Consider the following 27,545-nt stretch of genomic DNA (forward strand, 5'->3'; position numbering starts at 1 on the left):
CAGATACCAGGTTCTTATAAATGCTCTGCAGCTAATACTAAATAAATTATTGAGGCATATTTTGTCTGAAATTGTCCTGGAGCGCATTGCAGACATACATGCTTGGCCAGAGTGCAACCCATCACCCTGAACATACTCAACGCACAGTTAAACTTGGTGTTGGCAGCTTTACGCTGTGGGGAAGCTTATCCTAAAAGTGACTGGAAGGCTGGTCAGAGCTAATGGGAGGATGGTTTCCAACAAGATGGAGAATAAATGGAGGGTAATTCATGGAAAATCTGAGTTCTTGAGGACATAGGTTCACCTTCCAGCAGGACAAGGACCCTAAGCATACAATCAGAGCTGCAATAGAATAGTTAAGATGAAATCCTATCTATGATAATTCATCAGTCCAGACCATAACCCACATGAAAATCTTGATTTGAAAACAGATGCTCTCCATCCAATCTGAGTTTGAGCTGTTTGGTAGCTGGTAGATGTAGACCATCAGGAGGGCAGAATACAAATGCATACCACAATTTTTAAATTTTGATTAAAAAAAAAACGAGAAAAAAACAACAAAAAACATGCATGCTCTTCCTTCCACGTCACAGATGGGCACTACTTTGTTTTCCTGACATAAAATCTATCTAAATACATTTGAGTTTTGTGGTTGTAACATGACAAAAAGTGAAAAAGTTTAAAAGGTATAAATACTTTTGCCAGGGATTGTGTGTAATCAGACTGAATCGTAGAAACGGTTTACACGTTAATGCAATATTAGCTGGACCAGTGGCCTTTCATTGCAAAAGGTTTCACATCTCCTGTTGTTTCCATTTGTAATGGGCTTGTCTTAATTCTGCGCTAATATCAATTTCTTTCGATTTTATTTTGTTGAGGGAGTTTGTGGTAAAATGTGCTTGTTGTAACATGCGCCTCGAGTTTTAGCTAAATGTCACTTAGACCTCTGTTCATGAAGCGTTAGCTAGCGGCTAACTACAATGGCGTCTCGACGGAAACATCTACAAAGATTCGATCATTTTTGCGCAGCTAGCGCTGGTTCCAAAGGCCGCCAGTAATTTTAAACATAATTTAATGGCCTACTTTGATAATTGTTAGATACCGAACATTTTTAAGAACCACGCGGTTATTTTTAGCGGTATAAACCGGGAACTCATGTTAAATCTTCGCTGTGGGGGAGCGGGACGCTGCGCTCGGCGGAAGGATACGCTGATGTTTTGGGGGTTCGGCGTGTGGAGGTTAGCGAGGAAGAACAGGTCTGCGTGGGTAAGTCTAGCGTGTTGTTTTTAACATGTTACACACATGTTTACCTAAAATGTAACCATTGAATGTTGGGATAAAATCTAAACGCATTTCCAACCAGTCCGGCTTGGTAATGCGGTCTCTTTAAGCTGCTTCATCGAAGGCGTTGAAGTACTTTTTGGTTTAGTTTACCGATCGTCCGTCTTCACGTAACAAACGACGCAGAAGTTAGCATCAGATTGGAGTAAAGGGTTAACTCAATGTTTTGAATGGCTTGTTATAAACTCCTAGAAATCAATATTTTGAATGATCAAACTTGGACAAAGTTATCCTGCATTTTCTACAAAACGCAGCTCGAAGTTTTCTTTCAACTTTTACTTTATTTTTTTAAATACAAGAATGAATAATTTAGTGGTTGGTTTGCCTTTTAATTGTATCTTGTTTTAAACGGAGGTATTGCAGACTTCTTACATATTCCTAAAAACACAGTTTATGATTTGTACTCAAAACGGGGCGATTTGAATTGTTTTCCTGGTAAGTGGACCAGTTAGATGGAGTCCAGTCTGTTTTTAAATCATCTGTAAGCAGCATAGATTAACCCAGTCCACGTTTATCCATTCTAAATACGATCAATTGTGATCCATAGGGTCAGTATTCTGGGCCTTCGCTTTGCTCACCGTATTACTGCTATTTAAATGTTAGCAGATCCGTAACTTTAGCGTTAGAATAAGTTGTAGTATAACGAAGTTTAAGAAGTTTATGCTGCCATTCATGTGTGAGTGGCGAGGGAAAGCTTAACCAACCCTTCATGGTTCGGTTTGGTGTTGTTTTGCGCCGAACCCCCAGCTAACCTGGTTTCATTTCTCCTTCGCTTTTTAGCTTTTCTTCGAAAGTTGTTTCGATTGTTTGTATTGGTTTAAATGACACCCACTCCAATCTGATTGGTGGAAGGGCAGTGACGTCGTGAATTCCGCCGTTTGGAGACACACGGGGGGGTAGCCTGATGTCTTCTGAATCGGAGTTAAACGGTATTTCCACATGATTGTCCCGGGAATGTCATAGTTGTGGTGTAGGACAGGTTTTTCCTAAACTTTACCGGACATTTTAAATGTTCTCAAACAATGTTAGCGGGCTGGTGAGAATTGTTAAATTTGTAATCAGACTAAGATGCAGCCCTGTCGTAAAAACAAAATCTCAATAATTAGATGATTGGGGTTACTGGAAAGTAATGAGTAGTAAAAAATAAAGTTGCAGGATTCTCTTCAACGAACCTGGACAAAAGTAATACTCTTTGTAATATAATAATCCAATGATGCCCATTTTGAATTCAGATTATATTTTTACATCCTAGATGCTTTTGATGAATTCCTAGAAGTCTAAGTCTGTTGATGCAACAAAATTCAATTCACTCACTTGGCAGCAACAGGATTCACAAGGTTAACTCCTTGCAGAACCCAATGAAAAGCATGAATTTGAGGGATAACTCCAAAAACACTGCAATACAAGGGAGATGTTTTGCTGCGTTGGTCACTGGAATTTCTGTGCAGTCTGAAAAGCCTGGAGGAGTATGGGAAAAAGACAAATGAATTTCCTGACTCCATCCATCCACCCACCCAGACACTGTGGGGTTTGCAGAATCCATATTTAAAGACTGGGCTCAACCATAACGTGAACTCTTCTATTAGTTCCTAAAAACGGGACAGGAAGTAGACTGAGGTTGTTGGTAAATGCGCGACAGGAAACTTGTAACATTTTGTAATGGAAACATGTGTAGACCTGGTTCCCCTACATCGTCCACAGATATTACTGTCTGATATACATATTTATTGCATATGTTTATTTCTCTTTGGAGTTCAATATTCTGCTGCAGTTTGGAATTAAATGGGCATTAAAGAATCAGACTTGCTAATGAATGTAATGTCAAATTTTTTCTGGAGATTTTTTTTAATCACTCTGTGGTTTTAATACCTGTTTACTTCAGTTTACTGTCATTTTATAAATGGTAGCATAACCACTGAGCAACCTCCTGCTGGTAGAAATGTTTTACTGGAGTCCCGTGCAGCAGACTATTAATATTAACAGCGAGAACGGCAGCAGGCGGCTCTTTTTTGTTCCCAGTTGAAGATCTGAGGGGGAACAAAGTACGTATAAAGTACTGAGGAAATGAAGTAACCGGTATCTGATGGTTAGCCATCATGACAGTGGTTCACAGGTGTCTGAATGAGCACCAAATCACAGCGTCCATGGTTCTATGGAAATAGGTTTTTCAATCCTTATGGTTTAAGAGGAAACACGGGAAATTCCCCAAAACCAGAAATAAAAGCACCATATGACACAGCGCCCATAAATACTTGTTCCTATTAGCCTGGATTCAGTGTGATTCAAGTGCCAGATGTTAGATGTCTCCTTCTGTTTTGTAATGTCTGATGGTATGGTTTTTCTTCTGAGGTGAGACATCTGAGTTAAGAGATGTTTTTCATCACAGAAAAGCATTTTTGAAGATAACTCTTCCCTTATTTTCTTTTTATTTAGGTCCAGAGGAGCATTCATCCCGCCTGCTTCTCCCAGGAAAAAAGAACTGATTATAAATATGGATTTCGTCAAAGCGGAAGAACGGCAGATGTCAGATGTAATCTGTTTGACATCGGAAGATGATGAGGACGTGATGTACATGTCGACGGAGCAGAAATCTGAACAGAGGGAGACTTCAATGAAGGAGGAGGAGGTCCAGCTGCAGCAGATCCAGTGTGTGGAACCAGCAAAATCTGCTGTGGACAAACTGATTTCTGGGAATGATTTGGTGAATTTCATCAGAACAAACTTCTATGACGATGTTTACTCAGCAGACCCAAAAGACGTTGCGCAGGCCGTTACAGACAGGCCTTACTGTGTGTACCTGTATGTAGGGGTGGAGCTGGGTGGAGGACAGAGCACCAGCATCCTGCTCATCGGCTACTTTGACGAAAGCTCATGTGAAAGTGTGGTGAAGCTGCTACACACTCTGCAGATGAGCACTGACAGCACCGATCCGCAGCACCCCACTAACATGGACACAGATGCCATGGCGCGTGTTGCTGATTCCGACGCATGGCTGCTGGTTGAGGCCCTGAGGAAGTATGAACTTCCGCTGTCCAACCTCGTGGCGTTCTACTGCAGCACTCCACAGCCGGGCCTCAGCCGGGTGTTTGTGTCCAGGCTCCAGGCTTTCAGCCCAAAGTTCCTGTCCCTCTGCAGCATCCCTGGGATAGCAGAGAGAACCTGCCATGCTGGAATCATGGCTTCCTTCAACCACGTGGTGGATCTGATTAGAGACATCCATCTCCATTACTCTACCTGCTCTTCCATTAATGACAGTCTGAAAGAGGTGTTCGCTGATGCAGGGCTGTATATCCCGCCTCGTCCAGGCTCAGTACAGTGTGTGTTCATAGCCCACAGCGTGCAGAAGATGGCCGCCCGTTGGCAGGATTTGCTGGAGTATTTTAAGTCCCTGAAGGAGACGGAGACTTCGAACCGGATCAGGAGCTGGCTGATGGACGACATAGTCAGGCTGCAGTTTTTGTTCCTTTCCCACTCTTTGGAACCCCTCAGAGCTCTCCAGGAGCTGCAGCAGTCCAACACAGCAAGCCTGACCATGGAGCTCCAACAGATGTCCATTATTCTGCACTCCTACACAGCCAGCATCTACCAAACATCTGCCGTCGATCGCTTTCTTTGGAAGCGGGAATGGGATCTGCTTCCCAGTGAGCAGCTGCTTCCTGTGGATGAGGTGAATGTAGGCTCGCTTGCTTCAGACTTCATGCGGGCCTTGGGTCCAAGTCTGAGAGAACAGAACAGGAGAAGTTTCCTAAAGGATGCCCAGACTTTCTATAAAGTAGCTCTGCAGAGTTTTGTGGAGAGCATTCCAGGTCCGCTGGGGGACGTGGCTCTGAGGAATATTGGACTGGTGCTGAAAAATCCACAAAGTATAACTGTAAGAACTTCTTTTCTGGACCATCTCTGTCCTTTCCTTCCTACCTTCCTGTTTCCATGTTTAAAGCCAAACCAGTGTACAAGACTGGAATGAAACCAGTAATTTTCAACGTTCCTAGTGTGTCAGATTATTAAAAACATAGTGAGATGAAGTAAAAAAACCATCAAAACCAGCTTCTTTCGTTTTCTACCAACCAACTTGCTAGGAAAGTTCAGCAGTCTTAAGAAACCGTCAGATTTGGACTTAATTTGCTGACAATGATGGTGATAAAAACACCCAGAACAAAATATATGTATTAAAGGTTTAGCAGGACACGTATCCATCCGTTTATCCATCATCCATTCGTTTATCCATCATCCATCCGTCCATCATCCATCTGTTTATCCATCATCCATCCGTCCATCATCCATCCGTCCATCATCCGTCCATTAATCCATCATCCATCCGTCATCCATCCGTTTATCCATCATCCATCTGTCCATCATCCATCCGTATATCCATCATCCATCCGTCCATCATCCGTCCATTAATCCATCATCCATCCGTCCATCATCCATCCGTTTATCCATCATCCATCCGTTTATCCATCATCCATCCGTCCATCATCCATCCGTTTATCCATCATCCATCTGTCCATCATCCATCCGTATATCCATCATCCATCCGTCCATCATCCGTCCATTAATCCATCATCCATCCGTCCATCATCCATCCGTTTATCCATCATCCATCCGTTTATCCATCATCCATCCGTCCATCATCCATCCGTTTATCCATCATCCATCCGTCCATCATCCATCCATCCATCATCCGTCCATTAATCCATCATCCATCCGTCCATCCATCATCCGTCCGTTAATCCATCGTCCATCCATCATCCTTTCGTTAATCCATCATCCGTCCGTTAATCCATAATCCATCCGTCCATCATCCATCCATCATCCGTCCATTAATCCATCATCCATCCATCATCCGTCCATTAATCCATCATCCATCCGTCATCCATCCGTTAATCCATCATCCATCCGTCCATCATCCGTCCATTAATCCATCATCCATCCGTCCATCCATCATCCGTCCATTAATCCATCATCCATCCATCATCCGTCCATTAATCCATAATCCATCCGTCCATCATCCATCCATCATCCGTCAATTAATCCATCCATCATCCGTCCATTAATCCATCATCCATCCATCATCCATCCGTTAATCCATCATCCATCCGTCAACCATCCGTTAAGCCATCATCCATCCGTCAACCATCCGTTAAGCCATCATCCATCCGTCCATCATCCGTCCATTAATCCATCATCCATCCGTCCATCATCCATCCATCATCCGTCCATTAATCCATCATCCATCCATCATCCGTCCATTAATCCATCATCCATCCGTCATCCATCCGTTAATCCATCATCCATCCGTCCATCATCCGTCCATTAATCCATCATCCATCCGTCCATCCATCATCCGTCCATTAATCCATCATCCATCCATCATCCGTCCGTTAATCCATAATCCATCCGTCCATCATCCATCCATCATCCGTCAATTAATCCATCATCCATCCATCATCCGTCCATTAATCCATCATCCATCCGTCATCCATCCGTTAATCCATCATCCATCCGTTAAGCCATCATCCATCCGTCCATCATCCGTCCGTTAATCCATCATCCATCCGTCCATCATCCGTCCATTAATCCATCCATCATCCGTCCGTTAATCCATAATCCATCCGTCCATCATCCATCCATCATCCGTCCATTAATCCATCATCCGTCCATTAATCCATCATCCATCCGTCATCCATCCGTTAATCCATCATCCATCCGTCCATCATCCGTCCATTAATCCATCATCCATCCGTCCATCCATCATCCGTCCGTTAATCCATCGTCCATCCATCCGTCCATAGTCCATCATCCGTCCGTCCATCATCCATCCGTCCATCATCCATCCATCATCCGTCCGTCCATCATCCGTCCGTCCGTCCATCATCCGTCCATCCATCATCCATCCGTCCATCCATCCATCCATCATCCGTCCATCCATCCATCCGTTCATCCATCCGTCCATCCATCATCCGTCCGTTCATCCATCCATCATCCATCTGTCCGTCCATCCATCATCCATCTGTCCATCCATCATCCGTCCGTTAATCCATCATCCATCCGTCCATCATCCATCTGTCCGTCCATCATCCATCCGTTTATCCATCATCCATCCGTCCATCATCCGTCCATTAATCCATCATCCATCCGTCCATCCATCATCCGTCCGTTAATCCATCATCCATCCGTCCATCCATCATCCGTCCATTAATCCATCATCCATCCATCATCCGTCCGTTAATCCATAATCCATCCGTCCATCATCCATCCATCATCCGTCAATTAATCCATCATCCATCCATCATCCGTCCATTAATCCATCATCCATCCGTCATCCATCCGTTAATCCATCATCCATCCGTTAAGCCATCATCCATCCGTCCATCATCCGTCCGTTAATCCATCATCCATCCGTCCATCATCCGTCCATTAATCCATCCATCATCCGTCCGTTAATCCATAATCCATCCGTCCATCATCCATCCATCATCCGTCCATTAATCCATCATCCGTCCATTAATCCATCATCCATCCGTCATCCATCCGTTAATCCATCATCCATCCGTCCATCATCCGTCCATTAATCCATCATCCATCCGTCCATCCATCATCCGTCCGTTAATCCATCGTCCATCCATCCGTCCATAGTCCATCATCCGTCCGTCCATCATCCATCCGTCCATCATCCATCCATCATCCGTCCGTCCATCATCCGTCCGTCCGTCCGTCCATCCATCATCCGTCCATCCATCATCCATCCGTCCATCCATCCATCATCCGTCCATCCATCCATCCGTTCATCCATCCGTCCATCCATCATCCGTCCGTTCATCCATCCATAATCCATCTGTCCGTCCATCCATCATCCATCTGTCCATCCATCATCCGTCCGTTAATCCATCATCCATCCGTCCATCATCCATCTGTCCGTCCATCATCCATCCGTTTATCCATCATCCATCCGTCCATCATCCGTCCATTAATCCATCATCCATCCGTCATCCATCATCCGTCCGTTAATCCATCATCCATCCGTCCATCATCCATCCATCATCTGTCCATTAATCCATCATCCATCCATCATCCATCCGTTAATCCATCATCCATCCATCATCCGTCCATCCATCATCCGTCCGTTAATCCATCCGTCCATCATCCATCCATCATCCGTCCATTAATCCCTCATCCGTCCATCATCCGTCCATTAATCCATCATCCATCCGTCCATTAATCCATCATCCATCCGTCCATCCATCCATCCATAATCCATCCGTCTATCATCCGTCCGTCCATCATCCATCCGTCCATCATCCATCCATCATCCGTCCGTCTATCATCCATCCGTCCATCCATCATCCATCCATCATCCGTCCATCATCCATCCATCATCCATCCGTCCATCCATCCATCATCCGTCCATCCATCCATCCGTTCATCCATCCATCCATCATCCGTCTGTTCATCCATCCATCATCCATCTGTCCGTCCATCCATCTGTCCATCCATCCGTCCATCCATCATCCTTCCGTTAATCCATCATCCATCCGTCCATCATCCATCCGTCCGTCCATCCATCCATCCGTCCATCCATCTATCCATAATCCATCCGTCCATCATCCGTCCATCATCCGTCCGTCCATCCATCATCCGTCCGTCTGTCCATAATCCATCCGTCCGTCATCCATCCATCATCCGTCTGTCCGTCCGTCCATCCATCTGTCCATCCATCCATCATCCATCCGTCCATCCATCATCAGTCCGTTCATCCATCATCAGTCCGTTCATCCATCCATCATCTATCCGTCCGTCCATCCATCATCCATCTGTCCATCCATCGTCCATCCATCATCCGTCCGTTAATCCATCATCCATCCGTCCATAATCCATCCGTCCATCATCCATCCATCATCCGTCCGTCCATCCATCATCTATCCGTCCGTCCATCCATCATCCATCCGTCCATCCATCCGTCCATCCATCCGTTCATCCATCATCCGTCCGTCCATCCATCATCAGTTCGTTCATCCATCCATCATCTATCCGTCCGTCCATCCATCATCCATCTGTCCATCCATCATCCATCCGTCCATCCATCATCCGTCCGTTAATCCATCATCCATCCGTCCATCATCCATCCGTCCATAATCCATCCGTCCATCATCCATCCATCATCCGTCCGTCCATCATCCGTCCGTCATCCGTCCGTCATCCGTCCGTCCATCCATCCATCATCCGTCCACCATCCATCCGTCCATCATCCATCCATCCGTCCATCATCCGTCCGTCCGTCCATTCATCCATCCGTCCATCATCCGTCCGTCCATCCATCATCCGTCCATCCATCTGTCCATCATCCATCAGTCCGTCCGTCCATTCATCCATCATCCATCTGTCCATCATCCATCCATCATCCGTCCATCCATCCATCATCCGTCCGTCCGTCCACCATCCGTCCGTCCACCATCCATCCATCCGCTGTGTCTTATGGCCGTAACCTTATATTCTGACTGTCAGATGCTTCATTGGTGGTGCTACTGCTGTCACCCTCAGGTCCATTCTAGACTTTCTAGCTCTTTGCTTGTCAAACCATTTGTCTACATGTGGACTAAATCAGACCATTCCCTCTGGTTCAGTACCTGTTTCATTATGAGTCAGGGTTCCTCTGTACTGTAAAACAATAACACTCTCTCTGTCCTTCAGGAAAAAAGTTTTCCCTGGCAAGTGTTGTCAGTGATGGGTGCTCAGCTGGGTCTCTGCACTGTTGGACCTTCAGAGGTGGAGCTGGCGCACAACTGCTGCCGTTTCATGAAGCTCACAAGGGAACAGAGCGGGAGTGATGAATGTAGCAGCTGGGTAAAGGTACGATGTAAGTTTGTGGTTAAACTGTTTGTAAGAGGTAGTCCACCTCGAGCGATGATGGGTCCTGGGTGTGTGTGTGTGAGTGTGTGTGAGTGTGTGTGTGTGAGTGTTTTAAGGGACGTTCAGCCAACACAGGCAGGCCTGTGTGGAGCTGGCAGTGATGTACAGTACTTTACAAAGTATTCACAGCCTTGTAACGTTTCTGCTATTTTCACACTATAGCTACTGACTTTATTTTATGGGGATTTTATGTGATGGACGAACACAAAGAGGTGCCTATTTGTGACATGGAAGGAAGAGGATACATGGTTTAAATTTTTTGTACATTAAAGTCTGAACATGTGATGTGCATTTGTATTGAGACATACCCACTGAGTCTCCACCAGTGGGTATGTCTCTTCCAGCTTTGCACATCTAGGGACTGAAATTTATTACTTCTCATTCATGTAAAACAGCTGAAGCTCCGTCAGATTGGATAGAGAATATCTGAGAACATCATGTGTTCCTATATGATTCCCTGAATTTATGTTCCCATCAACTCTGCACAACAGGAAGCTGCTTCCACCATGTTTTGGTGTGCCATGTTACTTTTCTGTTACGCAGCATTTTATATGTAGGTCAAGAAGTTCAGTTCTAGTCTCGGTACCGAACTGAACCTGAGCCCTTTTCTTCTGCAGCTGCTCCAGAGCAACCTTGGGCCTCTTGGCTACCTCCTTGATAAACGCTCTTCTTGCCAGGCCCATCAGCATAGATGATGGTTTGATTAGATGGATCATTTATTAATCCAAAATGGCACCGTTCCATTTAACAAACAAAACTTTACAGAGGTGACACCACATTTATTTACATGGTTTTTATATAACCATGTATCATTTTACTTCCACTTCAAAATTATGGACTGCTTTGTGTCGTTCTTTCACATAAAATCCCAGTTAAATACCTTGATGTTTGTTGTTGTAACTGGATAAAATGTAAAAATGTTCTAGACGAGTGAAAACGTTTAGAAGGAGCTGAGAGATCGGTGTTGATTGTCAGGTCTGATTTAAACCAGCCTGAGTTAACCAAAGTGCTGCACAGAGTCAATCAGTCCAAATATGACACACAATTATACAATAAATTAAAACTTCAGAAGAAATTAGAAGATGGCATCTGGATCCCAGAAAGTCCAACTATAATAGCCTCCTCATGATGGCTATACTAAGGTTGAAGTCTATCTTATCTGGTGGTGGAACCGGCTGAGTGATGAAAGAATCAGAAACTGTTTATTTTCAGCCTAGAATAACATCTTTTCGTTAGACTGGCAAAAGGATCTGCAGATGAGGATTCGCACTCAGAGTTTTTTTACAATGAATATTACACCTTGATGTGGTCGCACCTTTATGTGCAACCACACTCATGGTTTATGAGGAAAGACTGCACATCCAGTCTGAGGATGCAGGCATAGTACCGGAGTTTGGATGTACAGGTGGTGCATGTGAAGGTAAAACTGTGGGCATGGGGTGGATGGCTCAGTTGGTAGAGCATGAGCACTGTGTGCCTAGAGGCTAGTCCTCGATGTGGTTGTCCTGGGTTTGATTCCCAGTCTCCCAGGACATTTGCTGAAGGTCTTCTCCTTCTCTCTTCACCCTCTTTCCTGTCAAACTACTGTTCAATAAAAAAATCTTTAAAAAAAAATCTAAGCTAGGGGCATTAAAGTAGTTTTAGATGGAAAAGGTTCTGAATAGTTCGCCGGATCAGAATGCAGAGTGTGTGACACCATCACTCAAAGCAATCCAAAGTGCTTTACAAGACATTACAGGAAAGACAGGAAGCATAAAAGCAATGAATGTTAGGATATTAAGAAATGAGCCAAACATTAATAATAATAATATTTGCTCTGTTACATTACATATGATAACAAAATGGAGGTTAATCCAAAGAAGAGCTCAGTTTGCTTTCATTGGAAATGTTTCAGAACTGCTGGTGATGATCAAACCAACGTCTTTGCTGTTGTCTGTGCAGATTTTAAACAGAATGAGTACCTGGCCTACTTTACACAAGCTGTTTCTGACCCTGCTGGCCCTGCCCAGCTCCCTGCACCGGACCCAGGTGTTTGCTAAGGTGAGTTTTGAAAGCTGTTCTCAGTGCCTGCTATATGAGCTACATCAGAATGGGTTGAAGATGCCCTCAGTGAACACCATGGTGTAATTGATATGTTTAGAACAACCACAGCATTAAAATCTGTCCAACGGATCAGAACCGGTCTTCTCCTGCTGTGAAAAAGTAATTACCTTCGTTTTTATTTATTTCTTTGCTTCATTTAAATGTTTTAGATCATCAAATATTATTGTATTAGACAAAGATAACCAGATTAAATACAAATGCAGTTTTCTAAGTCATTATTTCCTGTTTTGAGAGAAAAAAGAAGCACCATGTGAAGATGTCCCATAAATCTAACAACAGGCTGTGGTGGTGAAAACTCAGCGAGTCTTTAACATCTCTATGAAGGAAGTTTCTTTCATAAACGGCCTCTTTAAGGTCATGACAAAACGGCTCTGCCTGTCTTAGGTACGGACTTTGACTAGGCCACTTCAAAACCTCCTTTTTACATTTTGTGAGCCATTTAGAGGTGGACTTGCTGGTGTGTTTTGGGTCTGGTGGCTGGACATTTCCGTTCTGAATTTAGTGGGAAAGAGCAGCGTTTTTGGAAGAAGAACCACGAGAAGAAGCTTTACTGAACAGATGGAAGTATGGGAAAAAATCCAAACACAGTAGGTCATCTGTCAACCATGGTGGTGGAGGTATTATGGTTTGGGCCTGTATGGCTCTCACCGGTACTGGATCTTCATTAATGATGGAACTGCTAACTGACAAATAAATAATGACGCTCTGGACGGAGCTTCATCGTTCAGCGCATTGCTGAGGCACCATGAGGTTCTGCACCACAAGATGCTCAGAACCTGCTAATGTCTGTGAATTTTGAAACGCTCATTACATGCAAGGGCTATGAACGAGACACAAAGACGGCTGCTTCAACACACCGACCATTACTATGCTGGCCTGACATGGAAGGACCATCTACAGAACGTGCTGTAATTTCTACTTGGTTGACATTACGTGCAAGTAGAAGGAGACGGCGGCGCAAAACGAGTCTTCACACCTGTTGACAACAATAAGGACAATTATTTATCAGAGGCTGTTGGTTTTAACTTGGATTTAGCCAGAACCAGGTTACCGTTTAATAACCTTTTTATGAAGCAGCCATGGCTGCAGAGTGATAGTCTTAGTGTTGTTGTTATTAATGCAACGAAGAAGAAGCTCTGACTTGTTTTTGTTCCTCTCACAAGGCATACAGGAACATCAAAATTCCTCCCAACAGGGAGAAAACTCCCAAAGCCTCACCTCAGGTGGAGAAGTGGCGACAGAGATCACCCATCGTCAGGAGGAAACTACCTTCCCTGGAAGGTCTCAGAGAGGTGAGAGATGATGGGAGTTCATCAGAGGATGACAAGAGTCCTGCAGGGAAGCCTTTAACATATAACAAGGTGAAACATTACGGCAGTGTGGAGGAAACGGACTACACAGACAATTCTTCAGGTAGGAATTCTACATTTACCTGGAAACGATGTTTAACTCCCAGAGCCTTCTGACTCGTCACATTAATCTGCTGTAACTTCACTGCTGTACACCAACCACTGTGTTCTGTTTTATTAGATGTGATCGATGTTACAGAAGGGTCCATAAAGTCTTTGACAGGCCAGCTGATGATGACAAAAACAAGTAACAGGAATCATTTGTGAATCGTTTTCCTTTGCATCAAGTTTTTTACTCTCCTCAGAAGCCTGGGCTTCATTTTACAGCTCAGCTTCCAGTCATTCAACACTGTTTTGCAGGTGAAAGATTTAAACAGGGAGAGTTTATTTTCACTGTGACAAGTGATGAAGAGGATCAGAGCTGGGATTCAACGGCCAAAATACCGGATTCTGAAGAGTTTCCAGAAAAATCCATTGTAAGTTTATATCTGATGAACATGGTTGGAGCTGCATGTAAAACATAGCATACAGTATGTATGCTATGTTTTAAAGCTGAGGTAACCAGCAGACTGAGGTGCAGAGTAACTCTGGAGGAGCTGCAAAGACCAACTGCTCCTCCATTTAGTTTAAATGTTGTCCTATTCACCCAGTAAAGCTTCCCTTTACCAGCATTCAGGTTGCTGTGTCTAATTATAGTGTTCTTTATGTTCATCTTGTGCTAGTTTAGTTATGTCTGTCTGGTGTGTCCAAAGGGGGAGCTGGTCTGGGGTCAGATAGAGGGCTTCTCCCCGTGGCCCGGCATCATTATTCCCTTCAAAGGACAGGGGCAGCTTCCACAGAAGAGGATGGTGGAGTGGTACGGACAGAGAATGTGCTCTCAGGTGAGTCAGTACAGGATCACAACTTCATTTTTAGCTCAGCTGTAGCTCAGCTCCTCCACAGATCTCTGTCTCTGATTGCAGGCTAGTGTGGCGTCTCTGAAGCCATTCGCTGCCTTTAGCCAGTACTTCTGTGCCAACTCGTTTGCAACCCTCGTCACCTACCGAGACGCCATCCTCTCATCCCTGCAGGTCGGTATGTCAGTCTGTCTCCTAAAATGCTCCAGATGTCCCTAAAGACTAGTGAGGACATGGACAAGAGTCAGGTCGAACATCATCTTGTTTTCACACCCAGCAGATAAGAACCTGTTCCTAAAGGAAAATATCCGCACTCTTTTCTGTATAAAAGCAAATGTAACAATATTCACCATCTAAACACTTCGTAGCGAACTGTAGAATTATGTTCTGCTTGTTTAAATATTTCTATTTCTGCCCTTCAGGAGGCAGCCCTGCGCTGTGAAAAGCAGTTTTCTCCTTTGCTTCAAGATGGTGAAGAGCTCCTGAAGCACATGCTGGACTGGGCGTTTGGAGGCTTTCAGCCCTCTGGTCCAGATGGACTCAAACCTAAAAAAGGTGTGAAGATGTTGTTCCTTCCTTCATGGAGACGCCATCAAAGTTTGAGAAGGGCTTTAGGTTCTATGTGGAGTTCTTGTCAGTCATAGAACTTCACTTAACATCCTCCTTCATTACATGTAGAGTGATGGTAAAAAGAAAGTTCACCCTCCTTTGATTTGAGGGGTTCTAGAAAAAATGAAACAGAACGATCTGATCTTTGCCAGGTTCCAAAATCATTTAAATCAAGTGTACAGAAACACAGAACAAACTCCACATGAAGCCAGAACAGCAAAGCTATGTGCAAATAACTAAGTACACGCATGATTTAATAGAACCACCTTTAGCAGAAGATTGGCTGCTGTCTTAAAAGTTTTCCACTTAGGGGTAATCCTTCTCTCTCTGGAGATTGATGGACCTTTTACCAGTTTGAAGATGACCATAAAATGTTCCCAGGTTGATGGGCAGCAAGGTTTCTTCTCTGAGGTCTTTTTTCCCTGGCTTTGTGTTGACAGACCTGCAAGCTCCAGAGCAGCAAACTAAGCACAAGGATTTTCTAGTTTTGATTTATTATTGTTTAATAAATCAAGACTTTGTTAAGGTTTGTGTTCATTTGAGGTTGGGTTTAAATCATTTCTGAATCTGGTCGAACCGAATGGTTTTTATTGCGTCTGGATATTTATGCTGCGTTCCATTTGTACTCGGAAGTCTGAATTTCCGTGCTCAGAGTAGGAAATTTCAACTGGAATGCTTGTGAAAGTCTGAATTACCAGTCGGAAAGCCGGGGCAACACGACCATACCCGACTTCCGCATTCAAAATGGTTGCTGCTCGCATCAATAGTAGTAAAACGTTCTTACTGTGACTGTTTTTAGCAGTTCTTTATTGTTTATGCCACATGTAGGCAGTCGTACACCTTCTGCCATTCAGTGTTTATAAGACCAGATGTTTCAACGCTGTTTATATGCACAAAATACTCTCTCTGTGTGTCCCAGGTGTCGTTAAAACACCCACCAGACCAAAGGTGAAGAAGAAACTTTTTGCAAAAACCAACCAAACTTTTACCCCTTCCGACCCAACAAAGAACAAGAGTGAAAACAGCATTCTGATGAAACATGTGTCCATCTCACTCAACAAACTGTCATGCAGTCCCAGAGACGCATCTTCCAGCTCCAAAACCAATGGGAATAATGGACTGGATTCTCTGGAAAAAAGGTCCAAACCACTGAATCCAGAGATGGAGAAGGAAGGAAAGGGAGGATCCCAGATGGAGAATGACAAGTTGAAAGAAGAATGGGAAAAGATGAACAGCAGATGGCAAAGGAAAAAAGGAAAGGGAAGTTTTAGAGGGGGAAAGAGCCTGAAGAAGAGCTACAGCTGGTTTTATGGATTAGATGACGACATGTCACCAGATTTTGTACCACAAAAGAAGAGGAACTACACCAGAACGTACAAAGGGGTCAACCAGCCGAGCAGCGAGTACACGCAGCCAGACCAGAAACTCCGAGGTAGGACGTGATCATCTATTTCTGCATCTTCTGTTACATGGTGAATGAACTGCATTCATAAGGTGCTTTTCTAGTCTGGATCAAACTTCACTTTAACATGAACCCATGAACACTCATTGACAGATCTCTGAGTTATTTGGTACAACGTAGGAAGCCTGTAGAGTCAGGACACTGTCGAAATGAAAACCGCCTGATAATCACGGCCTTAAAGAGCAATAACTGTACAAAAGTAGTTCAAAGTTTCCTAATGTTCAAGCAATGAGCCTTGAAGACAGCAGGGTTTGGAGCAGTGACAGATGTGGTTCACACATTTTGCAAATGGTACAGACGCAAAATAATAAAAGCTGCCGCTGTAATCATCAAAACCAACAGACTATCTTCAGGAATGGTCCAAATCCACAGAAAACCTCAGAGGTTTCCATGTTCACCAGTAAAACCAACTTTAAGGCAGACAGAGAACAACATGTAGGCAAATATCGGTGTCTCTGATCACAATTACAGGCTTTAACATTGTTGTACGCAGTGATCAGATGCATATTTATTCCTTTCAAAGCTTTTATTTAGCTTTTAAAAAAAAGTCTTCTTATTATTTATGTACAAAATGATGAGAAACCTTTATTTCATTATGGTCACTGTTCATTTATTTAGACCAATCCATTACTGTAGAAATCTAACTCATAAGAACAGCATTCATTTTTTTATTTTTGGAGCACCATTCATGGATAAAAATGAGAATAAAGATTACAACACTATGTAATTGGCCGCTTTCATCCAGGAGAGGACTTGCATGTGTGCTTTTATTGCACGATGTTAAATAACCATGAGAGAAAATGAAGAACCTTTGTAAAGTTAACAGCTAAACAACAGCAGCTAAGCAGGAGGCTGCAGCAGTTTGAAAACCACAGCTTCAACCAACCACTGATAGGCGATAACAGTGGTGAATAATTAGTGGTGTTTGGCAAGCCGTTGTGTCAAATAAACCTGTGCTTTGCAGCCTCTAATAGACACTAATAAAGCAAAGTAATATTCCACCAGTTTTAATAATCCCACTGGAAACCAAAAGCAAAAACGTTCCTGCCTGTCTAAGCCTGGAGGTTATGAAATTAGTTCTGCAAAGTAAACAGATTCATAAATCCTTAAAAGTATCTAATCATATGTTGAAAACTTCAACAGTTGAATAGAAAAACAAGAATAAATCACATTTATCGGAACTCTTTCATATATTTTTCTAACGCTTAATCGTTTTTTTCTAAGGGACTGCCGGACTCAGCAGATGTAGCTGAGCATCTCGCTCTGCTGAGGATCTTTGCTGTGGCGCTAGGCTAACATTAGCCTCTCTGTGTTTTGTCTTGTTGGTAATTTGGCATCGACATGTTTTCTTCGCGGTTCTGGTTCTGGTTCTGGTTAACAAACATGCACAAAGCGTTGTCCTCCTGCTTCATAAACAAAGAGCTTTGCTTCCAACGTTGTCATTATTAATGAATAAAGTTGCAGCTGCATGGTGCTCTGGTCTCAGATGGTTCGTTGGTGAGAGGAAGAGCTGAGCGGCCATCTAACAGCCTCCTTCACTTATTATTGTGAACGTTGTAAAGGTGGCTGTTTCAAATTTATGCAAAGAAAAAGAGAAATAAATGGTGGTTGCTGTCCATTACTGACCAAATGAACTCTTTACAGAGAAGACCATCAAAACTATCATGGACTTACAGCTCAACATAGAAGGTGAGTGTTCTAAATACAGGTTCGTCTGTTCATGTGTGCACAGTTAAAGAGTTATTTTTGTTTAGCTGATGTGAACGTTTAAATGATTTTAAAAAATAATATAATGATTTTAGTCTTACTTCCTTCCTTTGGCCTTCCTCCCTGCAGACTTCTGTTTGTGTTGTGGGACCAAGGACATCCAGATATCCCACCCCCTCTTCAAAGGCAGCCTCTGCTTGAAGTGCAAAGTAAGAACTGATCAGAGCTATTACAACTGGCTTCGGACTGTGCAGTGGAGAGATCACTAAAACCACAAACCCCAGAATGCATTGGAACAGCCATTACTCAGGCCAGCTACCCCTCATATGCTTTATGGTTTGCAGTAAAGAATCAGCATTATTTCTGTCTATACAAACTGGCAGAATGTTTCCTGATATGTTGAGTCGATCTTTGACAGTTAATTCCTCATTTTGTGTTTTTAGAGGAAACAGATATTTAATACAACAGTGCCTATTAGTCCAAGTTAAACCTGTAGTTCAATGTTTCTAACCTGTTAAATGTCCTCTGCTTGTGGCAATCTCTCTCTGAAGGATAATTTCACTGAGACCTTGTATCGCTATGATGATGATGGGTACCAGTCCTACTGTACCATCTGTTGCTATGGGATGGAGGTCATCCTGTGTGGACATGATGGCTGCCACAGGTTGGTTTGTATCCTCTCCTGTTTTCAAGCCTGTAACCCATGCAGAGCAGTGATTTAGCCTCAGTTCCTCCCTGCCCTGCACCCTGTTCTCCTGCTGTATGATCTGCAGGTCTTACTGTGAGGACTGTCTGAACATCCTGGCTGGCCCAGGGACGTTTGACTCTCTGAAGGTCCTGGACCCGTGGATCTGTTACCTCTGTCAGCCTCACCAGCCACACGGTGCTCTGGTTCCCAGGGAGGACTGGAGATTTCGCGTTCAGGAGTTATTTGCCAACAACAGCGCAATGGAGTTTGTAAGTATTCAGCTGATGTTTAAACTGTTACAGCGCCCTCTACGTTTGTACTCCACCTAGAGTATTTGTTGCCTAAAATCTTAACTATAGTGTCATCTGGCCAAAGCTCACTGTGCCAGGGGTTGATGTGAAAATGGGTCCTCGTTCTGCCTTCTTTGCCATCAATTCTTCCTCCTAATCTTAATTATTTATCTTTATACAACATTTAGGATTGTGGTGATGTCCTTAAAGCTTCTAACTGAGCTCACTGATGAACACACACTTACAGGATTCATATGTTCTCTCATCTTTCCCATTTGAAGAGTGTCTTAAAGAAGCCGGCCTCTGTCATGACATATTTGAACCCCAGGGAAACAGAGTCATGGATTACTAATTAAAGGTTCCTATTTACTTTGTTCACCTTTTAAAAAGTTCAGCATGAATGAAAAAATGCTTCTGTTACATTTATTTTTCAGGAGAACTGCCATTAAACACAGGGGTTAGATTTAAAGAATTGTATAGATAAAGTGCTGGGCGTGAGTACTCCTTTCACATTTGAGTCTCTGTACATGGGAAGAGGGGTGGATAGGTTAACAAGATCTGCTGATACATATTTGTATAGAATCATGTTAGTAGCTAGTAAAAAAACCGTTACTAGGAAGTGGCCGAAGGCAGAGGCTCCTAAAAGGGAAGATTGGGTTGATGTAATGCATAATATATATACGATGGAGACGCTGACCTTTTCCATCAGATTAGAATCTGGCAAATTTAATAAGTATTGGAAAAATTGGATGGATTTTATTTCGCCTTTGAGATCAGATTTTGCAGAATAATTTTGGGTTTGGGGGTACCCTTATAGTGCTACAGAAGGTAAATAGTTTGTTTGCAGGTAATTCTCAGTGAGAAGACCTTGAGGAGAAGAACGAACAAGAAAACCAAATTGTTGTTTGGAAAAGAGCTTGGAAAGGTGGTGTAATATAAATCAGAATCAGCTTTATTGCCAAGTTCGTACAAACAAGGAATTTGACTCCGGTACACAAAGGATGGCAAAGTTGGTTTTGTCCATAATACATATAGAGTGTGTCTACAGCTTCTCGTGGTTGGTGTCTACGGGATGTTTAAAAAAATGAAAAAAGGTTTGGATGTACTCCTGTTTGGAAAATAATTTCAATAAAAAAAAAAAAATAAACACGGGTTATTTTACTACTGCAATAAGAGAGGGGTCACTCTCTGAAAACCTGAAAATAGCTTTGCTTTTTCTGTAGTTTAGGAATAAATGAATACTTTTTAGATCATCTTTTAGTTTCTTTTGTCAGTCTGTAAGACTAAAGTTGGAGAAAAAGCTAATGAAGCTGAGTAGCTGGCTGTAGTGAGACCCTTTTACAGCCGGGAAAAGGATAATCTTTAGTAAATAAAGCAAATCTGAGTACACACAGTAGCATTTACTTCCCATAGACTCTTGGGATGGATGAAGGATTTTAACTCAAACCTTCATCATATATGAGATTGAATGGTAAATGAAGCCCATTGATGCATAATTAACACCATGTGTTATTGACATAGGAGCCTCACCGTGTCTACCCATCTATCCCCACCAAACTGCGCAGACCTCTCCGGGTTCTGTCACTGTTCGACGGCATCGGGACAGGTGAGTCCGGACCCACAGGCCTCGGCAGGGATGCTCTGTTCCATTCAGCTTTCCTTCAGATTAACCAATAAATGCACATTATTATTGCTATTATTATTATCATCTGTCCACCGGTTACTGTGCGTTAGGACCTTCACTGCATGCACAAACCTTCTCGGTCAACATCCTTTGTTTCCCACCATCTCTGCTCTGCACTAGATGGTTAAACCTTTCTGAGAAGAGAAACGAGGATGTAAACTGAAACGGATCAGATGAATGTCAGTCAGTTTTTAATGTTGACGTCACTGTTTGGTACAGGCTTGATGCGGCAGGATCAGGAAATAAATGCCAAATGGTTTGTTTCCAGTTTATTTAACCAAATCTGATCAAAGGCAGTTCAGAGGTCATGAATTCTGAAAGAAATCAGAAGAAAGTGCCACTTCTGCTTCCCTTCTCAGGCTACTTGGTGCTGAAAGATCTCGGCTTCAAGGTTGAAAAATATGTGGCCTCCGAGGTTTGTGAGGATTCAGTTGCCGTGGCGACCATTAACCATGATGGGAAGATCATTCATGTTGGAGATGTCCGCTTCATCACCGAGGAGCTGGTATGTTAAACCTCTCTCTGATTTCCCTTCCTTTCCAGAAGACCAAACATATATTAAATAATTCCTAAACGTTATTAGCTTTATTGCTTTAAATACTGAATAAAAATGAACCCATTTCATCTGATTTGGTAATTCAGATTGAGAAGTGGGGTCCATTTGACTTGTTGATTGGCGGCAGCCCCTGCAATGACCTCTCCATTGTGAATCCACTTAGGAAAGGCCTCTATGGTACGTAGCCTGTCTGCAAGTCTAAAACAATCTGTATAAATTTAATCCCAGGTGGGTTTTTTTTCTGCATCATGTGATTAATCTCATTTTCTATTTGGTCCAATCCAAATTCTTTCATTGGATTATTAAAAAGTAGCTTTAGGGATCAACCAGTCAGGCTGAATCCTCTTTAGCCAACAGAGATTTTCTGTCTCAGCTGAAACGTTATGGGGCTTCTTTCATCTTCCTCTGTGACAGAAGGCACTGGCAGACTCTTTTTTGAGTACTACCGCATCCTGCAGCTGCTGAAGCCCAAAGAGGACGATCCCCGGCCGTTCTTCTGGCTGTACGAGAACGTGGTCTTCATGAACACGCACGATAAAGTCAACATTTGCCGATTCCTCGAGGTTGAACCCTTTCCATTTCTGAGATTGTGCTTTCTTTGCTCGTGTTGCTGAACATTTAAGGAGCTGATGTTGTCTGGTGGCTTTGTGTAACAGTGTAACCCTGTGCTGGTGGATGCAGTCAAAGTGAGTCCTGCTAACAGAGCTCGAAACTTCTGGGGAAACATTCCTGGAATGAGCAGGTGAGACGTACTGCTGCTGTGGCACAAACCATAATAAGGATTTCATGATGTTTTTTTACTAGTTTGTATTTAATGCTTAATTAAAAGTCGTTATTGTTCTGCTGTCACTCAGCTGTTCCTCCTAATTTGTAGGCTAGCCATACTTTAGTTTGATCAGGTCACAGGAAGTTGGACTGATCTTGTTAGGGGTTTGAAAACTTTTGTATTGTTTATCACTCATGTCTGCTCCAAGTGCTTTTTCCTCCTTACATGTCACAGAAAGGGAGATAGGTCAGAAGAGTGAGTTATGCTTTTATCAGCAACATCTAGGGACTGGTACGAGTCCTCACTCACTCTCTCTCTCTGCTTAAGATCAAGACACATGAACCCTAACCTTTCTGACCCCACACACACACACACACACACACACACACATCCTGAATGTTTGTTGAACTGTGTGTGTACCAGAATGTATAAATAAAGAGACAGGGGTGCCAACACTTTGTAGTCTGCACTGCAGAGCTACCCTTGCAAGTAAATTGACTGTATCGTTCTTACCTCTGAGTTGACTAAATAATACCTAACAGATCTGGTGCTTTGGTTCCTTTTTTTTTTGTTTTATACACAATCACAGTTTAGGTTAGAAGATTTCTTGTAGATTTTCCACTCAGTGTTTAACACAGAACATGAAACTCTAGATTTGTTTGATTTGAGTTACTTTCATGTTCATAGTTTGATTCTTGTACCCTCTGGTTGTGCTTTCCTCTTAGCCTCATTGTAGCAAAAATGTGCTAAGAATCAGCTGTTGGATCATCAAGATCTTTTTCCATAAATCCCTTTAACAACTTTAGACTTTTCTTTTAATCATTTAATTGTTGGTTGAATTATTTTATTATTTTCAATATTTATAAAAAAAAAAAAACCACAAAATTTTATTTTTCTTGTGTATATTTTTTATTATGTAGCGTGATACTCCGTCTGCACACCTTCGTGGCCGAAGATGCCCTTAAAACATCCATTAAAACCACGTTCTCGTTATCTTACTGGTATTACAGTTTAAAGCCACTGTTTCATTTTTAAATGTAGTGTTATTTAAAGCTGTGAAATAGTTTTCCAACTAAAGGCTGATGCATGAATAAAATTGCTTACAGTTGCGGGCAACTTTGAAGTTGTTTATGAGATTTATGGAAAAAAAGCAAAAACCAACTTTATTTTGTAATAATCAAATTAGAAATTTTAATAACTTTTATTATTTGCGTTTTAAAAGGCCCATCATAGCCTCCCAGAAGGATAAGTTGAACCTACAGGACTGTTTAGAGCTCGGTAGAGAGGCCAGGGTGAGTAAATAATCATATTTAATAGCGTGTTCTCCTGTTTTACACGGACTAAACATCCTACTGTTGGAAATGTTATTCCCAGGTAACCAAAGTGAGAACAATCACCACCAACCCAAACTCCCTGAAGCAGGGGAAGGATGTGTCTTTGCTGCCTGTCATGCAGAATGGAAGAGAGGACATCCTCTGGATCACTGAGCTGGAAAAGTACGTGTCCTCATGTTCTCATTCAGCATGTCCTCACTCGCTGACTGTCCTGAACTTCATTTTCTTCCCATTTTTTAGGGGTGTCAGAGTAAAGGGGGCCGAAAACAAACACATACCACACTTATTTTCTTTCTACTTCACAATTATGCATTACATTTCACATTAAATTGTTAACAAATGCACTGAATTTCGTATTTATAAGACATACAGTGGAAAGGTTCAAGGGGTATGAAGACTTTTGGACCTTAGGAACAAAAATTGTTTCTATTTAGTTTCCTATTTGAGAAAAAGGAAAGCGGAAGTGATGAAGTGGACTGAAAGCAGTAGCAGATCTTTAGGAAGATCTTTGTCTTTTTAAATCTGAAAAGCCAGAAAGGTCAGTTTTACTTCCTTGGTTTTCTTCTTCTTCTTCTTTCGACTGCTCCCCTCGGGGGTGCCATAGCAGGTCAACAGCCTCCATCTCATCCTGTCCTTTGCCTTCTCAACTGTTACACCGTCTTATCTCCATGTCATCCTTCACTATGTCCATGTGTTCTCTGGAGTCTTCCTCTTTTCCTCCATCTTATGGCTGAAAATTAAAAACAGAAGTTGTGTCACGTGACGTTTCAATCAGTATGTTTACTGCTGGCTGCTAGAAGCTATAGAGTTCAACTTCTAGTTATGTTTGCAGGATTCTTCTCATGCCTCCATGTCAGTCATAGTTTTTGGTCCTCCCTCGGTGTTGGAGCCATGAGATGATTTGGTTAAAAAGCGATTCCATGCTCATCAGCAAACACAGACAGATGATTCTCTTCTCTCCAGGATTTTTGGGTTCCCCAAACATTACACTGACGCGAGGAACATGAACCGACAGCAGAGGCAGAAGCTTCTGGGCAAGGCGTGGAGCGTACCGGTCATTCGTCACCTCTTTGCCCCTCTGAAGGAGTACTTCGCCTGCGAGGAGCTCGCTCCCTTAGCCACGCCCTGCATGTCCACCTCCAGCTCCTACACCATCCCTTCGTCACCGAACTCTCCAGACCTGCAGCAGCTGAGATAGGGGAGCTTGGGCGTGATTGGATACCAGTGGGTTCACACCAGGTCCTAGGGGGTTCCAGTGTTAAACCAAAGCTTGTAACGCAGAGAATGTTGGTTAATAGTGACTGTGAGGACTTATAGCTGTGCTCATGATTACTGCCTAACGCTGAATCTATGAACATCACTGCGACACCAATCAGAAACACTTTTGGGGCCTCAAATAGCAGATCCTAGCAAAGGGTTTGTGTGGAATCTGCCTTTGTTGTAAAGACATAGAGCTGCACAACATATTGAATAATAGTTTTGATCATAATATCAGTGTGTGCAGTATTACAGTTGTTTGTTAGGATATTTTATTTCAGGTGTCTGTTTACACTCAGCTTATTGGCCAGTTGGATGGACACTGAATACCCACACCTGTTCTATATGTTTAGTGGATGAGAAGCTGAGTGAGAGCGTTTGGTGCTTCATGTTATGGTAATGACTGAAGAATCAGAAAAATGTGGGTTTATTGTAATCGATACCATTTCAAGTAAATATTTCCTGATGTCGTGCAGCCCTTAAAAGGCTGTCCCCAAATAGAGACTGATATTACACTGGAGACATAAAGGCATCAGTGGGTTTGTAACATGACGACCACCATGATCTGTGTGGAGAAACTGTCTCACTGCACTAGGATCCTCTGCAAGAACTCACATTTCCAGACCTGCCTCCCAGTCGCTTCTGTGGCTTTGGAGAACCAGTTCCTCATGTTTTGTACAACTAGCTTTAAAACCTGGTTTAGCACTGGAACCTCTCCAGCTGACAAGCCCCTATCAGGGTCAGCTTCGGGATCCAACCTGCTGTGGAGAAGTAAAACTAGCCAAGCTGTCTGAGCCACACCGTACCGTAGGACATGATGAAACACAGCATCACTGAAGGTTTCAGCCTAAACAGTTTTATTCTATTTACAATGAGCCTGTAAGCCTTCTACACTGGTGGCAGCCCACTTGGTGCTCGCTATCTTTTAACGAGACCATCTGCCTATGTTGTGCAATTAATTGTTTAATTATGCTGCTGCTGATATGCAGTTGTTTTCCTCAGGAAATGTGTATGAATGCATCTGCATAGATTAAACCCTGGTGGGAATTTAAGGTTTTTAATACATGAAACAAACTCATGGTTGATGAAATATTTTTAGTTTAATATCCAGCGGCGCTACAATACAGAATGTGAATTATTTCCAAGACACAAAACTAGTTCGCTATTTTCATTAGATCGTTGCTGCTGCAGTTGTAGAAAATGTAATTTTGAGCATTGCTTTTCAGAAATGTGTTATTTTAAAAGGTTGATCTGTTTAGTGATTTAGTGTTTTTTTTTTTTTTTAGGTCTGATCATGCTCTAATATATAAAAACAATCAATTGAATCTAGTAAATCTGCAATCATGTGAGTGAAGGATAAGTATTGTGTGTCTGTCTGCCCCATGCAGACGTCTAACCCTGCCGTGCCTTCAGCTCGCTCAAACTGTTTCCTGTATTCCAATAACGATGCTCTCCCAGTCTGCTGCTCTATTGACTCATTTTTGGTCGCAGGCTGAGCTGAGAAAAAATTTAGAAACATGTTGGATGGGTGTGATTGCGTCATTGCCCAACATTCATCCACTTCCTGACGTTCTTCTGCTGTTTGTAGAGTTTTTACATCAGGCAGGCAGGCAGGAATTAAAGCTTTAAATTTAGTTGTCTTCTGATTTCATTTACACTGTACGCCGCATTTCTACCAAAGTTGTGGTCAAATTCTTCCTAATCAAGCCACACATCTTGATGCACTTTCATTTTTTTAACTGCAAACTGAAACTTTTGACAGGAAACGAGAATCGGAAGACAAAATGCATTCAGCACATTTCATTTAGCAACCTTGGTCATCTCTGCTGGACAGCAGAAGATAATGTTCCAGATATTTTTGTCCTGTAGATCCACTCTGATGTTTAGGGTTCCGGTAGATCTATTAGATCTATTTAATAGCCTTAGTTTTATCCTGATAGAACTTACTAGGATAGAAACCAGCCATATCTGGGCTTTTCAAGCTTTAACAAGTCGTTCTTGGTATTTTAAATCCACATTGGACCAAACATACAGTACAATTATTAGTTACTCTTCTTTGATTGTTTAATAGCAAGGAATGATCCTTTTTTATTACACCAATGATAAATTTCTAACAAACCACTACAATTTTAGTTCCTTTTTTTCCTTACGACGACTTTTTATGGCTGTCAATGTTGTTAATATTAGGCTGTCACTGACAGAACTGCTCTGTTCCTAATGAGATTAAAATGCTGGGACCAGTGTTTACATTTTAATTTTCCACTCTTGTTCCTCTTCTGTTTACTGTTAAAAGTCTCTAGCAGTGGGAATGCGATCTGTCTCATTGGTGGATCTTTACCGACTGTTTTGTGAAACGTGAGCAAAGTTCTTTCAACACTTTTGCACATTATCTCAAAGGGATTTAAATGCTTGTTGGTCCACAATTGTCTGTGAAGGTTTAAATATCTACAAACACAGAATAATGTCCTGTGTTCTGCTCATTTTAATCTGCTGTCATTTTATCACTGATGTCCAAAGTGGTGGAATAAACAAAATAAAAAATTTTTAAACTCTGTCTTTATTTCTTGTTTTTGTCTCTCAAGTAGACTTTGAGACA

The 27,545-nt window shown here is 42.5% G+C and overlaps 1 protein-coding gene across 1 annotated transcript; it reads left to right on the top strand.

Moving 5' to 3' along the window:
* The first annotated feature begins 845 nt into the window (after positions 1 to 845).
* LOC124872387 (DNA (cytosine-5)-methyltransferase 3B-like) lies at positions 846 to 27,503 on the top strand. The gene is made up of 23 exons (XM_047372322.1): positions 846 to 1,266; positions 3,775 to 5,212; positions 10,030 to 10,188; positions 12,190 to 12,288; positions 13,515 to 13,764; positions 13,882 to 13,947; positions 14,061 to 14,176; positions 14,453 to 14,581; positions 14,663 to 14,770; positions 15,019 to 15,151; positions 16,125 to 16,637; positions 18,312 to 18,356; positions 18,504 to 18,583; positions 18,926 to 19,038; positions 19,148 to 19,331; positions 20,874 to 20,958; positions 21,396 to 21,541; positions 21,679 to 21,769; positions 22,007 to 22,155; positions 22,249 to 22,334; positions 23,581 to 23,650; positions 23,733 to 23,854; positions 24,656 to 27,503. The coding sequence occupies exons 2-23, from the start codon at positions 3,833 to 3,835 to the stop codon at positions 24,888 to 24,890; spliced, it is 4,359 nt and encodes a 1,452-aa protein (XP_047228278.1). The 5' UTR covers positions 846 to 1,266; positions 3,775 to 3,832; the 3' UTR covers positions 24,891 to 27,503.
* The last annotated feature ends 42 nt before the right edge of the window (positions 27,504 to 27,545 follow it).

Source organism: Girardinichthys multiradiatus, chromosome 1 (genome assembly GCF_021462225.1).
Source record: "Girardinichthys multiradiatus isolate DD_20200921_A chromosome 1, DD_fGirMul_XY1, whole genome shotgun sequence".
Classification (NCBI taxonomy): Eukaryota; Metazoa; Chordata; class Actinopteri; order Cyprinodontiformes; family Goodeidae; genus Girardinichthys; species Girardinichthys multiradiatus.

Bases quoted from the DNA above. Each gene is read 5' to 3' on its own strand.
- LOC124872387 (XM_047372322.1), top strand. From the start codon at position 3,833: ATGGATTTCGTCAAAGCGGAAGAACGGCAGATGTCAGATGTAATCTGT. The intron at 12,289-13,514 runs GTGAGTTTTGAA...TCCTCTCACAAG, and splicing joins GGACCCAGGTGTTTGCTAAG to GCATACAGGAACATCAAAAT. The intron at 19,332-20,873 runs GTAAGTATTCAG...TTATTGACATAG, and splicing joins ACAACAGCGCAATGGAGTTT to GAGCCTCACCGTGTCTACCC.